The following is a 20,811-nucleotide window of genomic DNA, read 5'->3' on the forward strand; positions in this document are numbered from 1 at the left end:
GGCTGGCGTGTGCTCCGGGGGGTAGCGTGGTGCGAGCGTGTCGTGGCTGCGGGCTGGCGTGTGCTCCGGGGGGTAGCGTGGTGCGAGCGTGTCGTGGCTGCAGGCTGGCGTGTGCTCCGGGGGGTAGCGTGGTGCGAGCGTGTCATGGCAGCGTGTCGTGGCTGCAGGCTGGCGTGTGCTCCGGGGGGTAGCGTGGTGCGAGCGTGTCGTGGCAGCATGTCGTGGCTGCAGGCTGGCGTGTGCTGCTCCGGGGGGTAGCGTGGTGCGAGCGTGTCGTGGCGGCGGGCTGGCGTGTGCTCCGGGGGGTAGCGTGGTGCGAGCGTGTCGTGGCAGCATGTCGTGGCTGTGGCTGGCGTGTGCTCCGGGGGGTAGCGTGGTGTGAGCGTGTCATGGCAGCGTGTCGTGGCTGCAGGCTGGCATGTGCTCCGGGGGGTAGCGTGGTGCGAGCGTGTCGTGGCAGCATGTCGTGGCTGCAGGCTGGCGTGTGCTCCGGGGGGTAGCGTGGTGCGAGCGTGTCGTGGCTGCGGGCTGGCGTGTGCTCCGGGGGGTAGCGTGGTGCGAGCGTGTCGTGGCAGCATGTCGTGGCTGTGGCTGGCGTGTGCTCCGGGGGGTAGCGTGGTGCGAGCGTGTCGTGGCAGCGTGTCGTGGCTGCAGGCTGGCGTGTGCTCCGGGGGGTAGCGTGGTGCGAGCGTGTCGTGGCTGCGTGTCGTGGCTGCAGGCTGGCGTGTGCTCCGGGGGGTAGCGTGGTGCGAGCGTGTCGTGGCTGCGGGCTGGCGTGTGCTCCGGGGGTAGCGTGGTGCGAGCGTGTCGTGGCAGCATGTCGTGGCTGCGGGCTGGCGTGTGCTCCGGGGGTAGCGTGGTGCGGCGTGTCGTGGCTGCGTCGTGGCTGCGGGCGGGCGTGTGCTCCGGGGGGTAGCGTGGTGCGAGCGTGTCGTGGCAGCGTGTCGTGGCTGTGGCTGGCGTGTGCTCCGGGGGGTAGCGTGGTGCGTGCGTGTCGTGGCTGCGGGCTGGCGTGTGCTCCGGGGGGTAGCGTGGTGCGAGCATGTCATGGCAGCGTGTCGTGGCTGCGGGCTGGCGTGTGCTCCGGGGGGTAGCGTGGTGCGAGCGTGTCGTGGCAGCGTGTCGTGGCTGCAGGCTGGTGTGTGCTCCGGGGGGTAGCGTGGTGCGAGTGTGTCGTGGCTGCAGGCTGGCGTGTGCTCCGGGGGGTAGCGTGGTGCGAGCGTGTCATGGCAGCATGTCGTGGCTGCGGGCTGGCGTGTGCTCCGGGGGTAGCGTGGTGCGAGCGTGTCGTGGCTGCGGGCTGGCGTGTGCTCCGGGGGTAGCGTGGTGCGAGCGTGTCGTGGCTGCAGGCTGGCGTGTGCTCCGGGGGGTAGCGTGGTGCGAGCGTGTCGTGGCAGCGTGTCGTGGCTGCGGGCTGGCGTGTGCTCCGGGGGGTAGCGTGGTGCGAGCGTGTCGTGGCTGCAGGCTGGCGTGTGCTCCGGGGGGTAGCGTGGTGTGAGCGTGTCGTGGCAGCGTGTCGTGGCTGCGGGCTGGCGTGTGCTCCGGGGGTAGCGTGGTGCGAGCGTGTCCTGCTCCAGGGGTAGCTGGTCAGGGTAGCAAGGCCTGTTCCTCTGTCCCAGCAGGAGCCGCACTGTTGGCTGCAGACGGCGAGTGTGCGAGGACGTGTGCTACGCGCCCAGGCTGGAGGGATGGAGCCGGGCAGGGAGTTTGCATCGGGCTGTTTCAGTGGGTCGCCCAGGCCTGGTTGCTCAGGGATGGGCGTCTAGGGACAGGTGTGGGCACCTCGCTGGGCACCTAGTCAGTGTGTCCCCCCTTCCCCGGCCCTCCCCTCCGGTAGCCAGGAACTGTGGCTGTGGGGAGCTTCGGCTCTTTCTGTCCCCATGGAGCTCTGTGTCCTCCTGTCTGTGCTGGCCGCACCCCGCCCCAGCGGTGGCCTCCTCCCAAGCTGCAGCCGTGGGGGCCGAGGGGATCCGGTGGGGGGCAGGACCAGAGCAGGGTGGGGGATCTGGCTGGGGGGCAGGGCCTGGGGTCCATGGGGGTCCGGTGGGGGCAGGAGCAGAGCAGGGTGGGGATGGGGATCTGGCTGGGGGCAGAGCCTGGGGTCCGGTGGGGGCAGGAGCAGAGCAGGGTGGGGATGGGGATCTGGCTGGGGCAGGGCCTGGGGCCCATGGGGGTCCGGTGGGGGGCAGGACCAGAGCAGTGGGGGGGATGGGGGAACTGGCTGCGGGACAGGGCCTGGGGTCCGGTGGGGGGACGGGCCCGGGCCCAGGTGCCGCGGGAGTGGGAAGGGGGGCGAGGCCGAGGGGTCCGTGGGGGCGGGGCCCAGCGGTCCGTGCGCGCCCAGGACCCCGCGGTCGGCCCCGCCCGCGCGCAGCGCCCCCGCGCCCGGGCCGGCTCCCCGCGCAGCGCCCCCGGGCCGGCTCCCGCGCGCAGCGCCCTCCTCCTCCCCGGCCGGCTCCCGCGCAGCGCAGCGCAGCGCCGGGCTGCGGACCGCGGGCGGCGAATCCGACCCGTCTGCCGGCACCTCGCGCGCCGCGGCGCCTGAGCAAGGAGGCTGGTGCCGCAGCCCGCCGGGAGCCGAGCCGGGCCGGGCCGGGCCGAGCCGGGCGCTGCAGCCGGCGGCAGGTGCACGGTCCCGGGGGCCCCGCGCCCAGCCAGAGCCGGACCGGACCCGGGCGGGGTTCCCCCGGGCGCAGCCCGCAGCCTCCCGCAGCCGGCCCCGCCCCGAGCCGCCGGGCGGCCGGAGCAGGCGCCGCGCACCGAGCCGCAGCCCGGGCTGGGAACCGCCCGCCGGAGCCCCGGAGCCGAGCGCAGCGGGACAGACGGGCCCAGGCAGGGCCCTGCCGGGGGGGCGCCGGGGCAGTGGGGCCCCGGGGACAGGGGCCGGGGCCGGCGGCCGCCCCCCATGGGATAAGCAGGATGCCCGTCCGGCGCGGGCACGTCGCCCCCCAGAACACCTTCCTGGACACCATCATCCGCAAGTTCGAGGGGCAGAGTGAGTGCGGGGCCGGGAGTGTCCCCCAGACCCTGTGCGTGGGGGGTGTGTGTGGGGGTGTGTGTGTGTGCTCTGTGTGCCCCAGCCCCTGTGTGTGGGGGTGTGTGTGCTCTGTGTGTTCCCCTGTACGTGTCCCTGTGTGTGGGGGGTGTGTGTGTGTGCTCTGTGTGCCCCAGTGTCCCCCAGCCCCTGCGCGTGTCCCCGTGTCCCCCAGCCCCTGCGCGTGTCCCTGTGTGCCCCAGCCCCTGTGTGTGTGTGGGGGGGGTTCCCTGTGTGTGTCCCTGCGCCCCCAGCCCCTGCGTGTGTGTGTGTGTGTGTGTGTGTGTGGGTCCGGTGCTCTGTGTGTCCCTGTGTCCCCGAGCCCCTGTGTGTGTGTGGGGGGGTTCCCTGTGTCTCCCTGTGTTCTCCAGCCTGTGTGTATCCTTGTGTGCCCCAGCCCCTGGGTATCTCCCAGCCCCTGGGTGTGTGTGTGGGGGGGGGGTTGCCTTGTGTGTGTCTGGGTGTGTCCCCCAGCCCCTGTGTGTGCCCCAGCCCTTGGGTGTGTATGTAGGGGGGAGGGTGCCCCTGCGTGTGCATGTGCTCAGGTGTGCGTATGCTCTGTGTGTGTGCGGGGTGTGTGTGCATGTGCAGTGTGTAGGGTTTGTATGTTTGCGTGTGCGGGAGTGGGGGCAGAGGGTGTCCCTGCGTGGGGGTGGGGAGAGGGTGTCCCTGCGTGTGTAGGGTGTGTATGTTTGCGTGCGGGGAGTGGGGGGCAGAGGGTGTCCCTGCGTGGGGGGGTGGGGGGAGAGGGTGTCCCTGCGTGTGTAGGGTGTGTATGTTTGCGTGTGGGGGGTGGGGGGCAGAGGGTGTCCCTGCGTGGGGGGGTGTGAAAGGGACGCCCGGGTTTGTGTGCTTGGGAGCGAGGTGTGGGGCCCAGTGAGCAGCAGGGGAAATTGGCTCAGTGCTTCCTGGCTGAGTTAGAGTGCCCAGGCGGCTGAGGCTGGGGAGAGGCCCGTGCCGTGGGGCACTGGAGCAGCTGGGTGCTAGAATGGGGGGCAGTTCCTGTCTGTGCTCAGTGCAGACCTCTCCTCTGCCGGCCCTGCAGATTGTGTGCCAGGCCGGGAGATGGCCTTGTGGACAGCTGATCGTTGTGGGGCTGGGCCTGGCAGCACCTGAGCTGGATGCCTGTCTCTGCCCTGGTGTACTGTGCCTCAGTTTCCCCAACTGTAGGGTGGGGCTGACCCTCCCTCCCATACTCTGAAGGTGACTCTGAGGAGGGCTGTCTGGAGAGGAGGCTCGGCTGGGCTGGGCTGCAGAAGAATCAGTCTCCGGCCAGGGCCAGCAACCCGGCCTTTGATGAAGGGCTTGTGTTTGGTAGGGCTGGTACAGAGCTGTGCCACAGGCCGGGGGCTTTAGTGTGTGCCAGCCGCGGCTGTGTGTGTGTGTGTGTGCGTGTGTGTGTGTACGCTCCAAGGTGTGCCAACCGTGACTGTGTGTGTGTGCGTGTGTGCATGCTCCTGTGGGTGCCTGCTGCCACTGTGTGTGTGTGTGTGTACACTCCAGGGTGTGCGAGCCACGACTCTGTGTGTGTGTGTGTGTGTGTACGCTCCAGAGTGTGTCAGCCGCGACTGTGTGTGTGTGTGTGTGTGCGCTCCCGTGGGTGCCTGCTGCCACTGTGTGTGTGTGTACGCTCCAGGGTGTGCCAGCCGCGACTGTGTGTGTCCATGTGTATGCTCCCAGGTGTGCCTGCTGCGGCTGTGTGTGTGTGCGTGTGTGTGTATGCTCCCGGGTGTGCCTGCTGCGAGTTGGTGTGTGTGTGTACGCTCCCGGGTGTACCTGCTGGGCTGCCGGTGTACCTGGGGGTGACTCCTGCTCCGCCCCAGCACGGTGCAGTGCTGGGGCTGGAAGAAGCCAGTCCGTTCTCAGCTTAGCGGTGGGGCGGCCCTGGTGTGTGACAAGCGATAGCTGTTGTTACACGCAGTAGCGTGGGGTGCGTCTCCCTTGCCCATGTTCCCCTGGTCACGCTCGCATGGGCCTGCAGCCGCAGCCCACACGCTGGCGGGACTCTGATTGGGCTGGGTTGGGATGGCCCTGCTGTGGGCGGAGGCCCACGTGGGAGCTGTGGCAGTGGCTGCGTGGCCAGCCCAGGGCGAAGGCCTCTTGCAGGGCTGCGCGGGCGCCAGCAGAGAACCGCTTCCCCCACCTGCGCAGGTCGGGCTCCGCTTGCCAGAGCGCGCAGGGCTCAGGAGCAGGGGAAGCCAGGAAGCTGCTCCTGGGAGGCCTGGCCTGGGGCCTGCAGGGAGGGGGAGGCGAGGCAGCTTGCAGGCCCCAGGCCTCAGGGTTGTTTATCCCCAGCGTGCTGCTGCTGGCACCGGCTGCCCTGGCAGGTCTGCGAATGCAAAGGCTGCTGCGGATGCAGCGAGTAAACAAGCAGCGAGAGACACGGCCGTGGCCGGGAGAGCGCGAGGGAAGGCTCAGGACTAGGAAAGCAGGGTTGAGGGGCACCGGTGTCGGGGGGTGGGGGGCTGCGGGCCGGCAGGGAGGGGCTCCAGCAGAGCTCGGACTGCAGCCAGGCGGGGGCTGAAGTGTCTCTGCTCGTCTAGGCGGGGGCTGGGGCCGGGCACTGGCAGAACCAGCTGCTCCCAAGGGAGCCGGGCAATGCAGAGGCAGCATCTGCAGCGCTGGGTGTCTGGCGGACACTGTGGGCATCCGGTCAGTGGGACCGGCTCCTGGCGCTGTGCGTGGGGGTGGCAGTGGGATCCGCGGCACCTGTGGTCCCCTGTGCGCGGCGGCGGGGCGTGGGCGGATGGAGTCCCTGGCCCCCGCAGCCTTGCCAGGACGCTGGGCTTCTCTGCAGTGCATTGGCCCTGGCCCCCGAGAGGAGACCCCAGCAGGCCTGGTGAAACCGGATTGAGTGGAGGCAGGAGCTGGCCCTGGGCTGGGAGCCTGGCTCCTCTCTGGGCGGGGGTGCGAGTGGGCAGGCTGGGGGCACAGCCCCAAGGGGAGCCCTGCTGCCAGCCGCCCGCCCTCTCATTGCCTCTCCCCCACAGGCCGGAAGTTCATCATCGCCAACGCCCGGGTGGAGAATTGCGCCGTGATCTACTGCAACGATGGCTTCTGCGAGCTGTGCGGCTACACGCGAGCCGAGATCATGCAGAAACCCTGCACCTGTGACTTCCTGTACGGGCCCCGCACCCAGCGCAGCGCCGCCACCCAGATCGCGCAGGCCCTGCTGGGCTCCGAGGAGCGCAAGGTGGAGATCTGCTTCTACCGCAAGGACGGTAGGGACCCCCTGGGCTGTGCCGCCATGCCGTGCCGGGGGGCGGGGGGCCGGGCGCGGGCATGTGGCGCCAGGATGGGGGGCTGGGCCGGACAGGGGGACACAGCACCATGCTGGAGTGGGGGGCTGGTTGGGAGCACACAGCACCCCTCATGGGGGTGGGGACTGGGGGGACACAGTGCCGTGCGGGGGTGGCAGGCTGGGTGCTGGGACGTGGCTCTCCTTGTTAGTGTGGGGGGACGCTGCACCATGCTGGGGGTGGGGGGCCTGGCTGGGCGGGGGACACGTTGCCTGGCATGGGGGCCGGGCATGGGACGTGGCGCCGGGATGGGGCGGGGGCCGGGCATGGGGACGAGGCGCCGTGCCGGGGGGCCGGGCATGTGGCACCGTGCCGGGGGGTGCGGGGCCGGGCGCGGGCCGGAGGCGCCGGTAGGGGGGGCTGGGCCGGACAGGGGGACACAGCACCATGCTGGAGTGGGGGGCTGGGTGTGGGCACGCAGCACCCCTCATGGGGGTGGGGACTGGGGGGACACAGTGCCGTGCGGGGGTGGCAGGCTGGGTGCTGGGACGTGGCTCTCCTTGTGAGTGTGGGGGGACGCTGCACCATGCTGGGGGTGGGGGGCCTGGCTGGGCGGGGGGACACGTTGCCTGGCATGGGGGGCGAGGCATGGGGACGTGGTGCCTTGGGTGGCTGTGGGGGGCGGGGGTGTGGGGATGCAGCCCCACTTGTAGATGTGAGGGGGAAAGGGAGGAGGTGGCACCCTTCTGCCTCAGCACTGAGGTGACGGTCCGGTCCCAGGGCTGGGGGGGAGGTGTTCGGAGCTGGTCCCTTCCTGCCCCCTGGCGTGCGCCGTCTCTGTGGGGTGGCAGGGCCTTGCTGGGCAGAGGGCATGATCGCTCCCATGAAAGGTGGTGGCCGGGGGGCAGGAGAGCCATGGAATGGCAGGTATCAGCCATTGTGTCCTGCCCACGGGGCCCGGCGTCCTGGGGTGTCTATTGGAGCAGGGCATTGGGCTGTGGGGTCCCATGTTCTGTGGCAAACCCACAACACTGGGCTGGCCATTGGTCTGCAGGGGAATGGCCCCAGGTCCCGAACAGCCGGTCCCCCGCCCTGGGGCCCGATTGGAGGTGGTGCCGCCTAGAGGGGAAAGGCCCCACGTCTGTCCCGCCTTCCAAAGCCAGCCAGTCCCCGCCCATGACCACTTTCCAAGCAGGGGTAGAGAGAGCCCAGGGGCCATGGGGGGGTGTCACGGAGTCCCCGGGCGATGCTCTGGAGCTGCTCCCCACAAAGCCAGGCAGGACTCTGGGGAGTCTCCTCTCCCTTGGAGCAGACTGTCTGCAGGGCAAGAAGCTCCCACGGCTTCACCTCCTGGGTCTCTCCTTGGAGCATTCAGCCTCCTCTGCCCCTCCGTGCGCTTCCCCCAGCGAGTTGCCCAGGCGGGGTCCTGGGGGGCCACAGGGTCCTGCCCCCCCACTGCGCAGTCAGACGTGACTCTCAGCCAGCCAGTAACACAGAGGTTTATTCGATGACAGGAACAGGGTCTAAAACAGAGCTTGTAGGTACAGAGAACCGGACCCCTCGGCTGGGCCCATGGGGGGGGCAGTGAGCCAGACCCCCACGTCTGCCCTTCACTCCTCGTCCCCAGCCAGCTCCAGACTAACACCCCCTCCAGCCCCTCCTCTGCTCAGCCCCTTTCCCGGGCCAGGAGGTCACCTGACCTCTTTGTTCTCCCCCACCTTTAGCATCCCCTTGCAGGGGGGAAGGGCCCCGGCCATTTGTTGCTAGGATACAAAGTGTCGGCCATTTATGCACGCTGGAGACTTAAGAAATGCATAGGGGAAACTGAGGCACTCACACAGTATTCAGAGGAACCATTAAGAACAGTCCCACTTCGTCCCAGCCGGGCTGTGGGGTCCCCATGCCTGTCCCTGTGTGCTCTTGGCGCTGCCTGGTGGCGATTTATGATTATTTGTGTGCGTGTGAAAGCCGCCGTCCGTCACGGGCAGACAGACCCTTGAGTTAACGGCCTGCCGAGGCCAGGCCATCAATCAGCGGTGCTGAGGCTTGCTGCAGGGTGGGTGGCACCCTTGGCCCGACATGCGCACAGCCAGCTGGGCGCTGGCTCGGGGGCTGAGTGCCTGCGCTCCCCAGCACCTTCCAGCACTCAGAGGGCGAGAACCATGGTCCCCACGTGGCCCTATGTAGCACGCAGTGTGTCTGGCGCCCCGCCTTAGGGCGCTGAGCCAGGCACCCGCCGGGGTCTCTGCCTCCTGCCCAGTGAGCCCTGGTCTGGCAGTGGGGTGGGGCAGGGAAAGGAGAGCCAGTCACCCCCTCCCCTCCTGTGGGGCGTTGCTCTTCCAGCCCCGGCTGGCTGGGGAACCCTGGCCAAGTCCCTCCCCGGCTGGAACCCGGGGCTGCCCCAGCTGCTGGCACTGAGCCTTGCTGTAGCCTGTGGCACTGGCCAGCCTGCCATGAGCTAGTGCCCACAGGCACCCAGTGAGTGCCGCTGCCCCACGTCCCTGCGGGCTGCCCAGGGAGGCTGAGTGCTCCCACGCAACGGAGTGGTGGCAGGCCGGCTGCTTTGCTGTTTGCCCCAGCCCGCGGCTACCCCTGCTGCCACCCGTCCTCACCCGCTGCCTGCTGATGGGCGGGGGCCGCATGGGAGCAGCTGACAGCTGCTTGGAGTGTGGTGTGCAGCTAGCTCTGGGGAGGAGGGCTGCCACCGGCTGGGCTCTGAGCCATGGCCCAGGTCTCGCTGTGGGGGGCTGCGGGGTATTGCTGGCCAGGCGATACAGTGTGGGGCTAAGTGGGTGCTGTGGCCTAGGGGTCTGGCCCTTTGCTTGGTGCTCAGAGCCATCCTCCTGCAGGCCCCATGTGAGCGCTGGGGGGTGGCTGCAGGGCCTGGAGCACGGCCCTGCGGGGGAGCCGGCCCTCCCACACCAGGTGTCTCTGCTCTCGCCCAGGCAGCTGCCTCCGGCTCTCAGTTCCGGCCAGCAGCGTAAACAGACCTGGTTCCTCTTGGCTCTGCACCCGCAGCGGGGACCTAAGGACAACGGGGGCTGGGGGGAGTGTCGGGGGCAGGCCTGACAGGCCCACTCCCGGGCTCCTCACCCCCTGTAAGCCAAGGGAGCCCCGCTGTGAGCGCGGTGCCACGGGAGCTGCTCTCCCGGGCCTGAGGGGGCAAGGAGCTGGAAGGTGGGGGTGGGTCTACTGCTGGACCGGGGCGGGGGAGGGGGCTGGGGGCACGAGGAGGGGGCTGTAAAGCCGGGTGGGGCTGGGACTCTGGGCTGGGGAGGGGTTGCTGTCTGTAATGCTGGGCCCGGGGGAGGGGCTGTAAAGCCGGGCGGGAGGGTAGTAAAGCTGGGAGGGGGCTGGGACTCTGGGCTGGGGAGGGGCTGTAAAGCTGGGAGGGGCTGGCACTCTGGGGCTGGGGAGGGCTGTAAAGCTGGGAGGGGCTGGCACTCTGGGGCTGGGGAGGGGTCTGTAAAGCTGGGAGGGGCTGGCATTCTGGGGCTGGGGAGGGGCTGTAAAGCTGGGAGGGGCTGGCACTCTGGGGCTGGGGCAGGGGCTGTAAAGCTGGGAGGGAGGGGCTGTGGGGCTGGGGAGGGGTCTGTAAAGCCGGGCGGGGGCTGGGACTCTGCGGCTGGGGGGGCTGTAAAGCTGGGAGGGGAGGGCTGTAAAGCTGGGAAGGGGCTGGCACTCTGGGGCTGGGGAGGGGTCTGTAAAGCTGGGAGGGAGGGGCTGTGGGGCAGGAGGAGGAGTCTGTAAAGCCGGGAGGGGCTGGCATTCTGGGGCTGGGGAGGGGTCTGTAAAGCTGGGAGGGGCTTGGACTCTGGGGCTGGGGAGGGGCTGTGCCGGGCGGGGCTGGTACTCTGGGGCTGGGGAGGGGCTGTAAAGCCGGGAGGGGCTGGCACTCTGGGGCTGGGGTGGGGCTGTAAAGCTGGGAGGAGGGGCTGGGGCTGGGGAGGGGTCTGTAAAGCCGGGCGGGGGCTGGGACTCTGGGCTGGGGGAGGGGTCTGTAAAGCCGGGCGGGGGTGGCTGAGCAGCAAAGGGAAGCTCCGGGGTTTGTTTGTAGGGTGACCAGACAGCAAATGTGAAAAATCGGGACGGGGGTGGGGGGTAATAGGAGCCGATATAAGAAAAAGCCCCAAAATCAGGCCTGTCCCTATAAAATCGGGGCGTCTGGTCCCCCTAGGGGTTTGCCCCTGGGGGGGGGGCGGTGCTGGAGTGAGGGTCACTTACCCAGCATGCTCTGGGCCGCTCACTCCCATGGCAGACAGGCTCTGCCCTGGTGAGGGGGCTGCTGGGTGGTGGCCCGGTTTGCCCTGAGGCGCAGCGGGAGGCCCGCTTGCTGCCAGGCTCTGGCGCCGCTCGTGGCAGGGTGTCTCAGCCGGGCTTTCCCATCCCTAGGTAACTGGCCGGGAGGCTGGCAGCGTCCCGCTGGCCAAGGAGACAAGCTGCAGCCTGCGGGTCCCTCGCCCTCCTGCCCCCTTCCTGCACGCTGGCCGTGCCACACCTCCGCAGGGCAGGGCAGGGGGGCTCCTCCTGGGGCCGAGAGCTCCCCAGCCTCAGACGGGCGGGACCAGGGCCTGGCACCGGGTCCCTGGCTCCCTCGGGCCCCAGCTTGGCAAGATGCCCTTAGATTGTCCCCTACCTTGAGTGCCAAGCAGGCTCCAGGGCCCTGCGTCTCCAGGCCTACTCGTAACAGGGCTTGGGGATGGAGCTTGGTTGGCCCCACCACTGTGGGGGAGCCCTGGAGAGCAGGGGGTGGGCGCTGTCTGTCCTGGGCTAGCAAGGGGAGTGCGCGGCCGGGTGCACCCCCACATGCAGTCGTCAATGGGAGAGGGAGACCCCCTCCGGGGGCACTGGGGATGCTCTGGCTGAGACTCTTGGTGGTGGCTCCTGGAGTCAAAGGCCAGGGCCTCACGCCTGTGGTTACTGTGTCAGTCGCCTGCACCCCGTAGCGCTGTTGATGCAGCCTGTGACTTGTTGTGCCAGACTGGTAAAGCTCGAGCTCAGCGGGTGGGTGGTTCCCCGATGGTGCTTTTCTGTAGGGTTTGCTGGGGGGCTCATGGATTCAGCAGGCTGGTTTACTTCACTCTTGGAAAAGATTGAGAAGTTTAGCCCTTAACATATTTTGTATTAAACTCCAGTTTCATTTTAAGCAGATTTTTAAAAAGAAAAAGTTCTAATTTGAGCAACAAAATCAGAAATCTGCTTTCAATAAAATACTCCCTTTTTTTTTTTTAAAAAAAGATGATTGGTTTTTATCCATGCGGGAGCAGCACTGCAGCTTCCTGGCCTGGGGCGAGGAGCTGCCCTCTCCACTGTGCAGAGGGGGTGCCCAGGAGTCAGTGTCGGGGGCTCCCGCCCCCCGGATCCCTCTGTCCTGGCGCGGCGATGGGGACTCGAGTGGGGCCCTGACCTCTGTCCCTGCCTCTTGCAGGGCTGCGCCACTGAAGCCACTTTGAGGTGGCGATTTGTGGCCTGCAGGTTTGGCTGGCAGCAGGCCCCCATGCATGGGGAGGATTGTCCGGTGGGGGCAATGGGGCCTTTCCCTCCAGGGCCGCTGGTCGAGCGGCTGGCCCCGAGCCGGAGGAGGCTGGGCCCTCGTGTGCTGCTCCCTGCTGGCCAGCTGGGCTCCCCCTCCCCCCCTTTGGCAGCAGGGCGGCCCGCTGACAGCTGTGTACGCTTGTGTCTCCGGGCCGCTGCGGCTCTGGCCAGCGTCACTGAGCCCGTCCAGACCGGCTGAGGAATGAGGCACTGGGACAGCAGGGGGAGGGGGAGGGGAGCTGCGCTCTGCCCTGATCCCAGCTGCCAGCGCCCCCCCGGCCCCGTAGGGAATGGGGTGGGCCTGTGGGACGGCCTGGGCCTGCAGAGTGGGGACGGCCTCGGCGGGGTTCTGTCCGGGGCTCCAGTACTGCCCATTCCTGCCTGCAGCGCCCTGTCCTCTCGATCTCCCCCACCCGGGGTCGGGTTCCCCTTGGCCTCCTGGCTGGGGTCCCTGGCAGGGCAAGGGAATCACGCCCACTTCCTCCTGCCTGGGCAGTGCCTCTGTCCTACACGCTGGCTCGTCTCTGTGCCCCGTCCCTGCCTGCTCCCCTCGAGTGGTGAGCTCTGTGCTCGGCCCGTGTCCCTGCCGCGAGGGAGCAGGTGCCATCCGCCTTGCTGCCGGGCACCATGGGCTCTGCCCAGCCCCCTGCGGGCTGCTGACTGAGGGGCTGGGCTGGCCTGGCAGCCTGGGAGCTCCCCTTTGCTCCCCTAATGCTGCATGTCAGGGAGGAGCTGCACGGGGCCCTGGGGGCTCTCAGACGTCTATGGGGTCAGGGCAGCACCTCCGGTTTCAAACAGTCCCTGAGAGGAACCCCAGGGATCCCCCTCCCCCTCCAGGGCAGGCCCCATGGCCTCCCTGCCTCTGAGACGGAGCCTCTGGGCTCCAGCCCTCCTGCTTCAACCTGCAAATCCCATGGAGCTGGGCTCTGCGGGGAGCCTTGTGTACTCCGCGCGGCCCGATGCGCTCCGCCAGGACCTGCAGCGACACCAGGCAGCCCGTCCCCCAGTGAACCGGACCCACCCCAGGGACGCCCAGAGAGGCAGCGGCTCCGGCCTAGTCCGGACTCCCCGCGCGCGGCCAGGAGCTGCAGCATCCCTCTTGGTTTCCTCTGGGCACAGCTGCACCCCTGCAGCGCTTTACCGAAGATGCTCTCTGCGTTCTTAATCCACCTGCCTGGGGAAGCTCTCCCACCGTAGCGCTGTCTGCATGGGGTAGGGACCCTCCCAGCCGCTCGCCTGAGTGCCCCCCCCGCCCCAAGGCTCTTGCTCATCGCTGGGATCCTGCTGCCCCCGCCCCCCATGCAGGAACGCTGCCTCCCCCGGGGGTTGGGGGCGGGGGGCTGGCATCACTGCTTGTCAATGAGTGACTGTAATGTAACTGCAATATGCTTCACGCAAAAGGTCTCTTGGAAGGTGCTTTACAAAGCTTATAATCTACTGAGTGTGGTCATCCTATTTGTATAAATGTACCGCTCTTGGGTCTGGAACTAGCCATCTGAACTGTAACGCTGAGGCCTATTGTAATTATGCAAAGTGGGGGCCATTAACGGTGCTTTGGAATCTTGATGGCTCCCATCAGCCAGGACAATTGTCTGCAGGTGGCTCTGTAAGTCTCCCTGTATCCGGTGTGCTGGCAAGCGGGCAATGGAGTCTTGCAGTGACCGGATCACGTCACCTAACCTGGAATCCATCTTTAACCTGGTGTCTTTCCATTGAGAAGGAGGGGTGGGGACCCAGAGAGGGACAAAGGATTCCCGCCTTCTGCCAAAGAGATACAAAGGGGGAGAGGAGCCCTCCTGAAGAATCCCCTGGCTCCCACCTGAGCTGAACCAGAGCTGCTCCAGAGGGTGAACAATTGATGAGCTTTATCCCAAGTAAAGCAGATTGTGTTGGGTTTAGGCTGCATGTCCCCCCCGCCCTGCTGATTTGACAAAAGTGGGCATTTTTGGGGGGGGGGGGAAGTCGGGACAACCGGGATAGGGCTTAGCAAAGGGCCTGTCCTGGCCCAAAGAGGTGTATGGCCCCCCCACATGGGGGTTAGGTCGGTGGGACTGTCGCTCAGAGGTGTGGGTATTTCACAGTTACAGCCTGCCCTGAGTGCCTGTGTCTGTCGCTCTCTGGGGACAGCCTGTGGCACAGCTCAGACACCTGACAGCGGCAGAGCCCTGCTGAGCTCCCTGCTCGCTGGCTGGAGCTCCCTGCTGGGGGGGTCAGATGTCCAGTCCTGGGGGTTCCCCGAGTCCCCTTTGAGCTGAGCTCCTTCACGGCCCCAGGCAGGAGGTGACCCAGGCATCTCAGTGTCCTGCTCCTCCCCAGGACTTCGCTGCCCGCCAGGGTACCCGCCCGGCAGCAAGCCCTGCTCAGCTCACAGCATCCATTGAAACATCACAGCAAGTGCCCTGTTGGTCACAGGGGCGCTGTGAGCCGGCCGTGGGGCACTGGCGCTGTGAGCAGGGCTGGGGGGCGCTGGAGCTGGGGGCTCTCAGTGGGGGGCTGTGAGCAGGGCTGTGGGGCGCTGGGGCTGGGTGGCGCTGGGGCTTTGAGCTCTCAGTGGGGCTCTGCAAGTGGGGCCGTGGGGCGCTGCGAGTGGGGCTGGGGGCGCTGGTGCTGGGGGCTCTCAGTGGGGCACTGTGAGTGGGGCTGTGGGTCGCTGGGGCTGGGGGCTCTCAGTTGGGTGCAGTGAGCGGGGCTGTGGGTCGCTGGGGCTGGGGGCTCTCAGTGGGGCACTGTGAGTGGGGCCGTTGGGCGCTGGGGCTGGGAGCTCTCAGTGAGGCGCTGCGAGCATGGCCGTGGGGGGCTGTGAGCTTTCAGTGGGGCACAGCCGGGGGGGGGGCTGTGAGCTCTCAGTGGGGCGCTGTGAGCGGGGCCGTGGGGCCTGGGGCTGTGAACTCTCAGTGGGGTGCTGTGAGGCGGCGCTGGGGCTGGGGGCTCTCTGTGGGGTGCTGTCAGTGGGGCTGTGGGGCACTGGGGCTGGGGGCTCTCTGTGGGGCGCTGCGAGCGGGGCCGTGGGGCGCTGGGGCTGTGAACTCTCAGTGGGGCGTTGCAAGCAGGGCCGTGGGGCGCTGGGGCTGGGAGCTCTCAGTGGGGCGCTGTGAGCCGTCCGTGGGGCGCTGGGGGCTCTCTGTGGGGCGCTGTGAGCCGGCTGGGGGCTCTCTGTGGGGCGCTGTGAGTGGGGACATGGGGCTGGGGCTGGGGCTCTTCGTGGGGCGCGGTGCGTGGGGCCGTGGGGCGCTGGGGCTGTGGGCTCTCAGTGGTGCGCTGTGAGTGGGGACATGGGGCGCTGGGGCTGGGGGCTCCCAGTGGGGCGCTGTGAGCCGGCTGGGGGCTCCCAGTGGGGCGCTGTGAGCCGGCTGGGGCTCTGTGGGGCGCGGGGGCTGGGGGCTCTCGGGGGGGCGCTGGGAGCCGGCTGGGGGCTCTCTGTGGGCTCTCAGTGGGGCGCTGTGAGCCGGCTGGGGGCTCTCTGTGGGGCGCTGGGGCTGGGGGCTCTCTGTGGGGCGCTGTGAGCCGGCTGGGGGCTCCCTGGGGGGCGCTGTGAGCCGGCTGGGGGCTCCCTGTGGGGCGCTGGGGCTGGGGGCTCTCTGTGGGGCGCTGTGAGCTGGCTGGGGGCGCTCTGTGGGGCGCTGGGGCTGTGGGCTCTCAGTGGTGCGCTGTGAGTGGGGACATGGGGCGCTGGGGCTGGGGGCTCCCAGTGGGGCGCTGTGAGCCGGCTGGGGGCTCCCAGTTGGGCACTGGGGCTGGGGGCTCCCAGTGGGGCGCTGTGAGCCGGCTGGGGGCTCTCTGTGGGGCGCTGCTCCCAGTGCCACGTCAGTACTCGGCAGCTGCGGGCTGGATGCTTCTTCCACCTTTGTTTATGTGGGGCCGGGGCCTGGCCAAATGCTGTTTCAGGTCAGTGCTGCCTTTGCCTGCTCAGGCCCCTCCCTGGGGAGAAGGCCCCGGGGGCGACCTGGCAGTGACTCTCCAGAGGCTGAGGGTTCCCAAGAGGGCTCGGAAAGATGCCACATCAGTCGGGGCGGGACGTTTTCCAGTCAGTTCCAGCCGTTGTGCCTCTGGGGTTCGTCCCTCGTTTCCCAATATGACCCCTACGTATTTTAGCTCTTGCTGTACCCGCTGGGCCTCGGCTCTGCTAGCCTGGGATCTGCGATGAGCTGTAACATCTGCTGGGTGATCCTACCAGCCTCCTCCCTCGGGTCTCCAGGCGCCCGTGTATCAGCAGTGGAAGAATTGACGCTTTTCAGGGCTTCAGGTGTCCATTTTCCCCACATTTTAACCACACGGGAGGGACAAATTGCAGGTGTGTTATGAAAACCCCAGGGTGTCACGGACTCACAGATCGTGCCCACTCGTGGCCCCGTGCGGTCCGTGGGGGCGGGGGGCCTTTCAGGGCGACAGCCCTTCTCGGGGGGCCGCTCTCTCTCGGGGTCAGGCCCCTCCACCTCCTGGAGCCGCACCTCTCTGAGCCTCAGCACGTCTGGCTCTGCCGTGGGCCCCTCAGGGAGTCCCCGCGCTCTGGACCCCCTGATCTCTCCACTCGCAGAGGGGTTGAAGCCCCCTGCTCTCTAGCCCGGAGCGACTCTCCCCCAGCGTAACACAGGAGGTTTATTGAGCGTCTGAACCCAGCACAGGAAACTCTCAGGGCCTCAGGCCTGGCTCCCTCAGCCCAGCACATCCCAGTCCCCCTGCAGCCAGGGGGGCTCTGCCTGCTCCCCCTCTCCAGCCCGGAGCCCCCCTGCTTCCCAGCTGGGCCTCCGACCCCCGGCCCTGAGCCCCCTCTGTCCATTGGCTTCTCTCCAGGGAAACAGGGTCGCCTGGGCCCCCTCTCCCCTCTTCTGTCCTCTGGCCCCTTGGGCTGGAACCGGCTGGTCAGGTCACCGGGGTCCTCTCCCCGCAGCCCATTGTCCTCCCACTGGCCAGAACCGGCTGCGACTCCTGAGCCGGGTCTCCGGGTCACCAGGTCCCCAGTCGCTGGGGTGTCCATCCTCCAGGCCGTCGGTCGAGGTCCCGAGTTCCCTCTCTGGTCCTGTGTAACAACAAACTCCCTCTCCCCTCCCCTCGTTCAACCAGTAACCCCCGGGGACACTGAGTCCCACCCGCTCTGCCTGCAACCCCCTGGGAAACACGGAAAAGCAAGAAACTCCCCCACTTGGTCACATGGGGGACCCCTGTGAAACACAACTGTTGGCCCCTGTAAGTGAACCCAAATTTGTCCCAGGACTCAGGGTGCAAGGGGATGGCAGAGAAGGTATTTGCTACGTCTGTCACTGAGAACCACTCTGCTCCTGCTGCTAGTGCAGCGACTACTTGGTACTTGGCCATGACCGGGGCAGGGGCAGGGTTACTGCATTTTATGCTCTAAAATCCACTGTCCTTCTCCAGGTCTTCCCACCCCCTTTCAGTACAGGCCAGAAGGGGATGGGGTGGTACTCGCCATGTGCCCAGTACCACCCTGTTCCAACCACCTTTCCATGGTAGATTTTACTCCTTCCTCTGCCTTCTGAGGATACTGGGGTGACGCTGTGGAGGGGGTCAGGCCCTCGGATTAGAACCTCAGCATCAGGTTTCCCACATTCCAGTTTCTTTTCAGCCCATACGCTGGGTCACTTGTTCACCAGTGGTCCCCTTCTTTGGCCGCCCTCCTTCCGGGGCCTTCAGCCCACACCTGTGCACAGCGTTAATGCGGAGGGGGCGAGTTCTGCTGGCCCAGAGGAACCCGTTGGCTAAATCCACAGCGAGTCTCCCCTTGTGAAGGTAAAACGTTCCCAATATTCCATCCTCCTCGTTCCTAGTTGGATCCTGCTTCGGAACATCACTCCCAGTTCCCTCCACGGGTCAGGATCAGTCTCGTGAGAAATGTTCCATTGTCTCCCCTGTGGATGATACTAGCTGTGCTGAATTTTCTGTTTCTACAGCGTCCCCGGGAAGCCACTGCTCCCCAGTCACACCAGTTAGCATAGTGGGGTGTGTTTGTCCCCCTAATCTCCCCATCATTGCCCCTGCAATGGGACGCCCCCGTTTGTCGTACTGTAGTTGGGCCACTACCTCGGGGGAGTCCGGGGAGGTGGGCACTGCTATTGGGGTGGAGCCAGTGGTTCGGGGTCCGCTCTGGGAGTTACAGGAACCCTCTTGCCTCTCTTAACTGGGCAGCCCTCTGCAGAACTCACTTGTGAGCTTCCCGTCCCATTTCTCTTCTGGTTCCCCTGCCACCGTGAGCTCCCTCCGTGCCTCCCCTCTCAATGTACCTTTTCCACCTTCAGCCAGACGTCCTCTGGTCTGCATCTGATACCCAGATCCATTTCCTCCTCTCCTGTCCCCGGCACCTCCCCCTAACATGCCACTGTGCATCTGGCCCTTTCCCCCGTTCCTCTTGGAGATCTGGGGGCCCGTTGTTGGCAAAAGTTACCGCCTGGATGGGTTCCATTCTCCTGTCCCTGTTTCCTTATCCCGCGTGTCCCTGCGTGTCTCCAAAAGCTACAGCTGCTCGAAAAATCTCCTGTTTCAACTCCAGGGATCCTCTAGCTGGATCTCTGGGTCCTAAAATTACCTCTGTGCTTGAATTCAAACTGTCTAGCTTTTCAGACTGCATTGTTAAAGTATTGCAATCCGGTGGGTTCCAGTTCCTACTGGCACAACCCCGGCCGCCATGGCCAGGATCTCCTTTTTAGGGAGCTACAATTCCGGGGAGTCACAGGGCCCTGTTCTGTGACATGGGACAATCTCCCCGGTTGTCGGGCGGACATCCCTTCCTTCGTCCAATCCCATCTGGGGCTCGCACCTAGCCGCCTCTCAGCACTGCGTAGCACTGCCCAGGCGGAAGCACCAGTATAGGCCTGGGCTCGGGTGAAAGTAACTTACAGGACTTACCGGTACTGCCGGAGTCCGGAGGGAGGCGTGGCCTCAACCGGAAGAGGCGTGACCTCTCAAGATTTAAAGGCCCTGGGGCAGCGGCTGTGGCTGGGAGCCCCAGGGGCCTTTAAACCAACCTGGGGCTCCCAGCTGCAGAGGTGACTGAATGGGGAGGGATCTGCACTGCAGCTGAAGCTGGGGGATGCTCGGGCAGCTGCAGGGAGCTCTGAGCCCTTTAAATCCCACACGCAGCTCCGGCGGCCAGGCTGGGACCAGGATATAATGGGTTCTGGGCTCCCCGCTGTGGTGGTGGCGAGCTCCGAGCCCTTTAAATCCTGGTCCCAGCCCGGCCGCCGGAGCTGCGTGCAGGATTTAAAGAGCTCAGAGCTCCCTGCAGCTGCCTGAGCATCCCCCAGCTACAGCTGCAGTGCAGATCCCTCCCCATTCAGGTTTTTACTGCCAGTCTCAGGTGCTCACACTCTCCTGTTTTCTCGGTTAAAGCTGTTGCCTTCTGTAGTGCTGAAGCTGCACTGGACACTGAGGTGCCTTATACTGAGCCAAATTCTCCTTAACGACATCCAAATGGAGTCTGTAATCCTCCAGTGGCCTTTCCTGGAGTGCTCCCAGGCTGGAGAGATTAGTGACAGCTTTGCACAGTGCTCACCCAGCTGTGCTTTGATAGCCGCAGCCTTTGGCTTGGGTTTCATGCACTCACAGAATGTGTCAACCCCCTTCCAGGCGGACTCAAGGGCATCTCTCCCCTGGAAGGAATCTTGTTCCCATGAGCATGTTCCTCGTTCTGCTGCCCATTTAGCGGGGGCGGCTCTTCAGCTAACTCCCCCCCCCCCCGTCCCTTTGCTTTGTTTCTTTTCCCGCCTGTTGCTTCAGGGTGAACATTCTGCCAAGCAGGTAGCGACCCTTTCTGACAAACTGTCACTGCTATTGCTGTGTTAGGTTAGATCAGTTCGGTCCAAATGACCTTCGGCTGCCTGCATGCTCCACCAAAGCTGTTACCTGCACAAACTTATCCGTTTCTCATGCACTCTAGGGCACCCACTTTACTGCCGTGTGGGCTCAACGCGTAACCTTAAAAAGGGCTCTAGAGGTGATCCCGGCAATTACAGACCAGTAAGTCTAATGTCAGTACCCGGCAAATTAGTTGAAACAGTCGTAAAGAATAAAATTATCAGACACATTGAAGAACATAAATTGTTGGGCAAAAGTCAACATGGTTTCTGTAAAGGGAAATCGTGTCTTACTAATCTATTAGAAAGCGACAGAGTCCTGTGGCACCTTACAGACTAACAGATGTATTGGAGCATGAGCTTTCGTCTGACGAAGTGGGGATTCACCCATGAAAGCTCATGCTCCAATATGTCTGTTAGTCTATAAGGTGCCACAGGACTCTTTGCTGCTCTTTACAGATCCAGACTAACACGGCTCCCCTCTGATACTAATCTATTAGAGTTCTTCGAAGGGGTCAACAAACATGTGGACAAGGGGGATCCGGTGGACACAGTGTACTTAGATTTCCAGAGAGCCTCTGACAAGGTCCCTCACCAAAGGCTCTTACGTAAATTAAGTTGTCATGGGATAAAAGGGAAGGTCCTTTCATGAATTGAGAACCGGTTAAAAGACAGGAGACAAAGGGTAGGAATAAATGGTCAGTTCTTCTTCGAGTGATTGCTCCAATGCATTCCAGTTAGGTGTGCGCGCTGCGCGTGCACGGCATCTCGGAACTTTTTTACCCTAGCAACCCCGGCGGGCCGGCTGGCGCCCCCTGGAGTGGCGCCGCCATGGCGCTAAATATATACCCCAGCCGGCCCGTCCGCTCCTCAGTTCCTTCTTACCGCCCGTGACGGCCAGTTGGAACTGTGGAGTGCTCTCTGTCCTCCACAACCCTAGCTCTCGCTACTTTTTCGTGTACATAGTTTGTTTAGTGTTAGTATAGTTAGTTCAGTAGTTAGTTAGTTAGTGATTTAGGTAAGGATAAGGGGGGTAGTTCCTCCCTTCCCTTCCCCGGTGCGGGCTCATGCCCAAGGCACCGGGCTTTAAGCCCTGCGCAGCGTGCCAGAGGCCTATGCCGGTTGGTGACCCTCACGGCTCTTGCCTCCGTTGCCTGGGCGAAGGACACCGCACGGACAAGTGCGCTATCTGCTCAGC

General features: G+C 65.6%; 1 protein-coding gene across 9 annotated transcripts in view; it reads left to right on the forward strand.

The window, feature by feature from the left end:
* KCNH2 (potassium voltage-gated channel subfamily H member 2) overlaps positions 1-20,811 on the forward strand; it is a 155,999-nt gene that overhangs the window by 12,661 nt on the left and 122,527 nt on the right. For 4 of the 9 annotated variants that reach the window (XM_039524175.1, XM_039524178.1, XM_039524182.1 and 1 more), the window contains one exon: positions 6,025-6,255. In XM_039524175.1, coding sequence (XP_039380109.1) covers positions 6,126-6,255 — 130 coding nt within the window. In that variant the 5' untranslated portion in view covers positions 6,025-6,125. Of the gene's footprint in view, positions 1-2,811; positions 2,996-5,117; positions 5,186-6,024; positions 6,256-20,811 lie in introns of those variants that run through there. The other 5 variants (XR_005593978.1, XM_039524173.1, XM_039524174.1 and 2 more) reach the window with 3 other exon arrangements.

This window comes from Mauremys reevesii, linkage group 2 (assembly GCF_016161935.1).
Source record: "Mauremys reevesii isolate NIE-2019 linkage group 2, ASM1616193v1, whole genome shotgun sequence".
Taxonomy (NCBI): domain Eukaryota; kingdom Metazoa; phylum Chordata; order Testudines; family Geoemydidae; genus Mauremys; species Mauremys reevesii.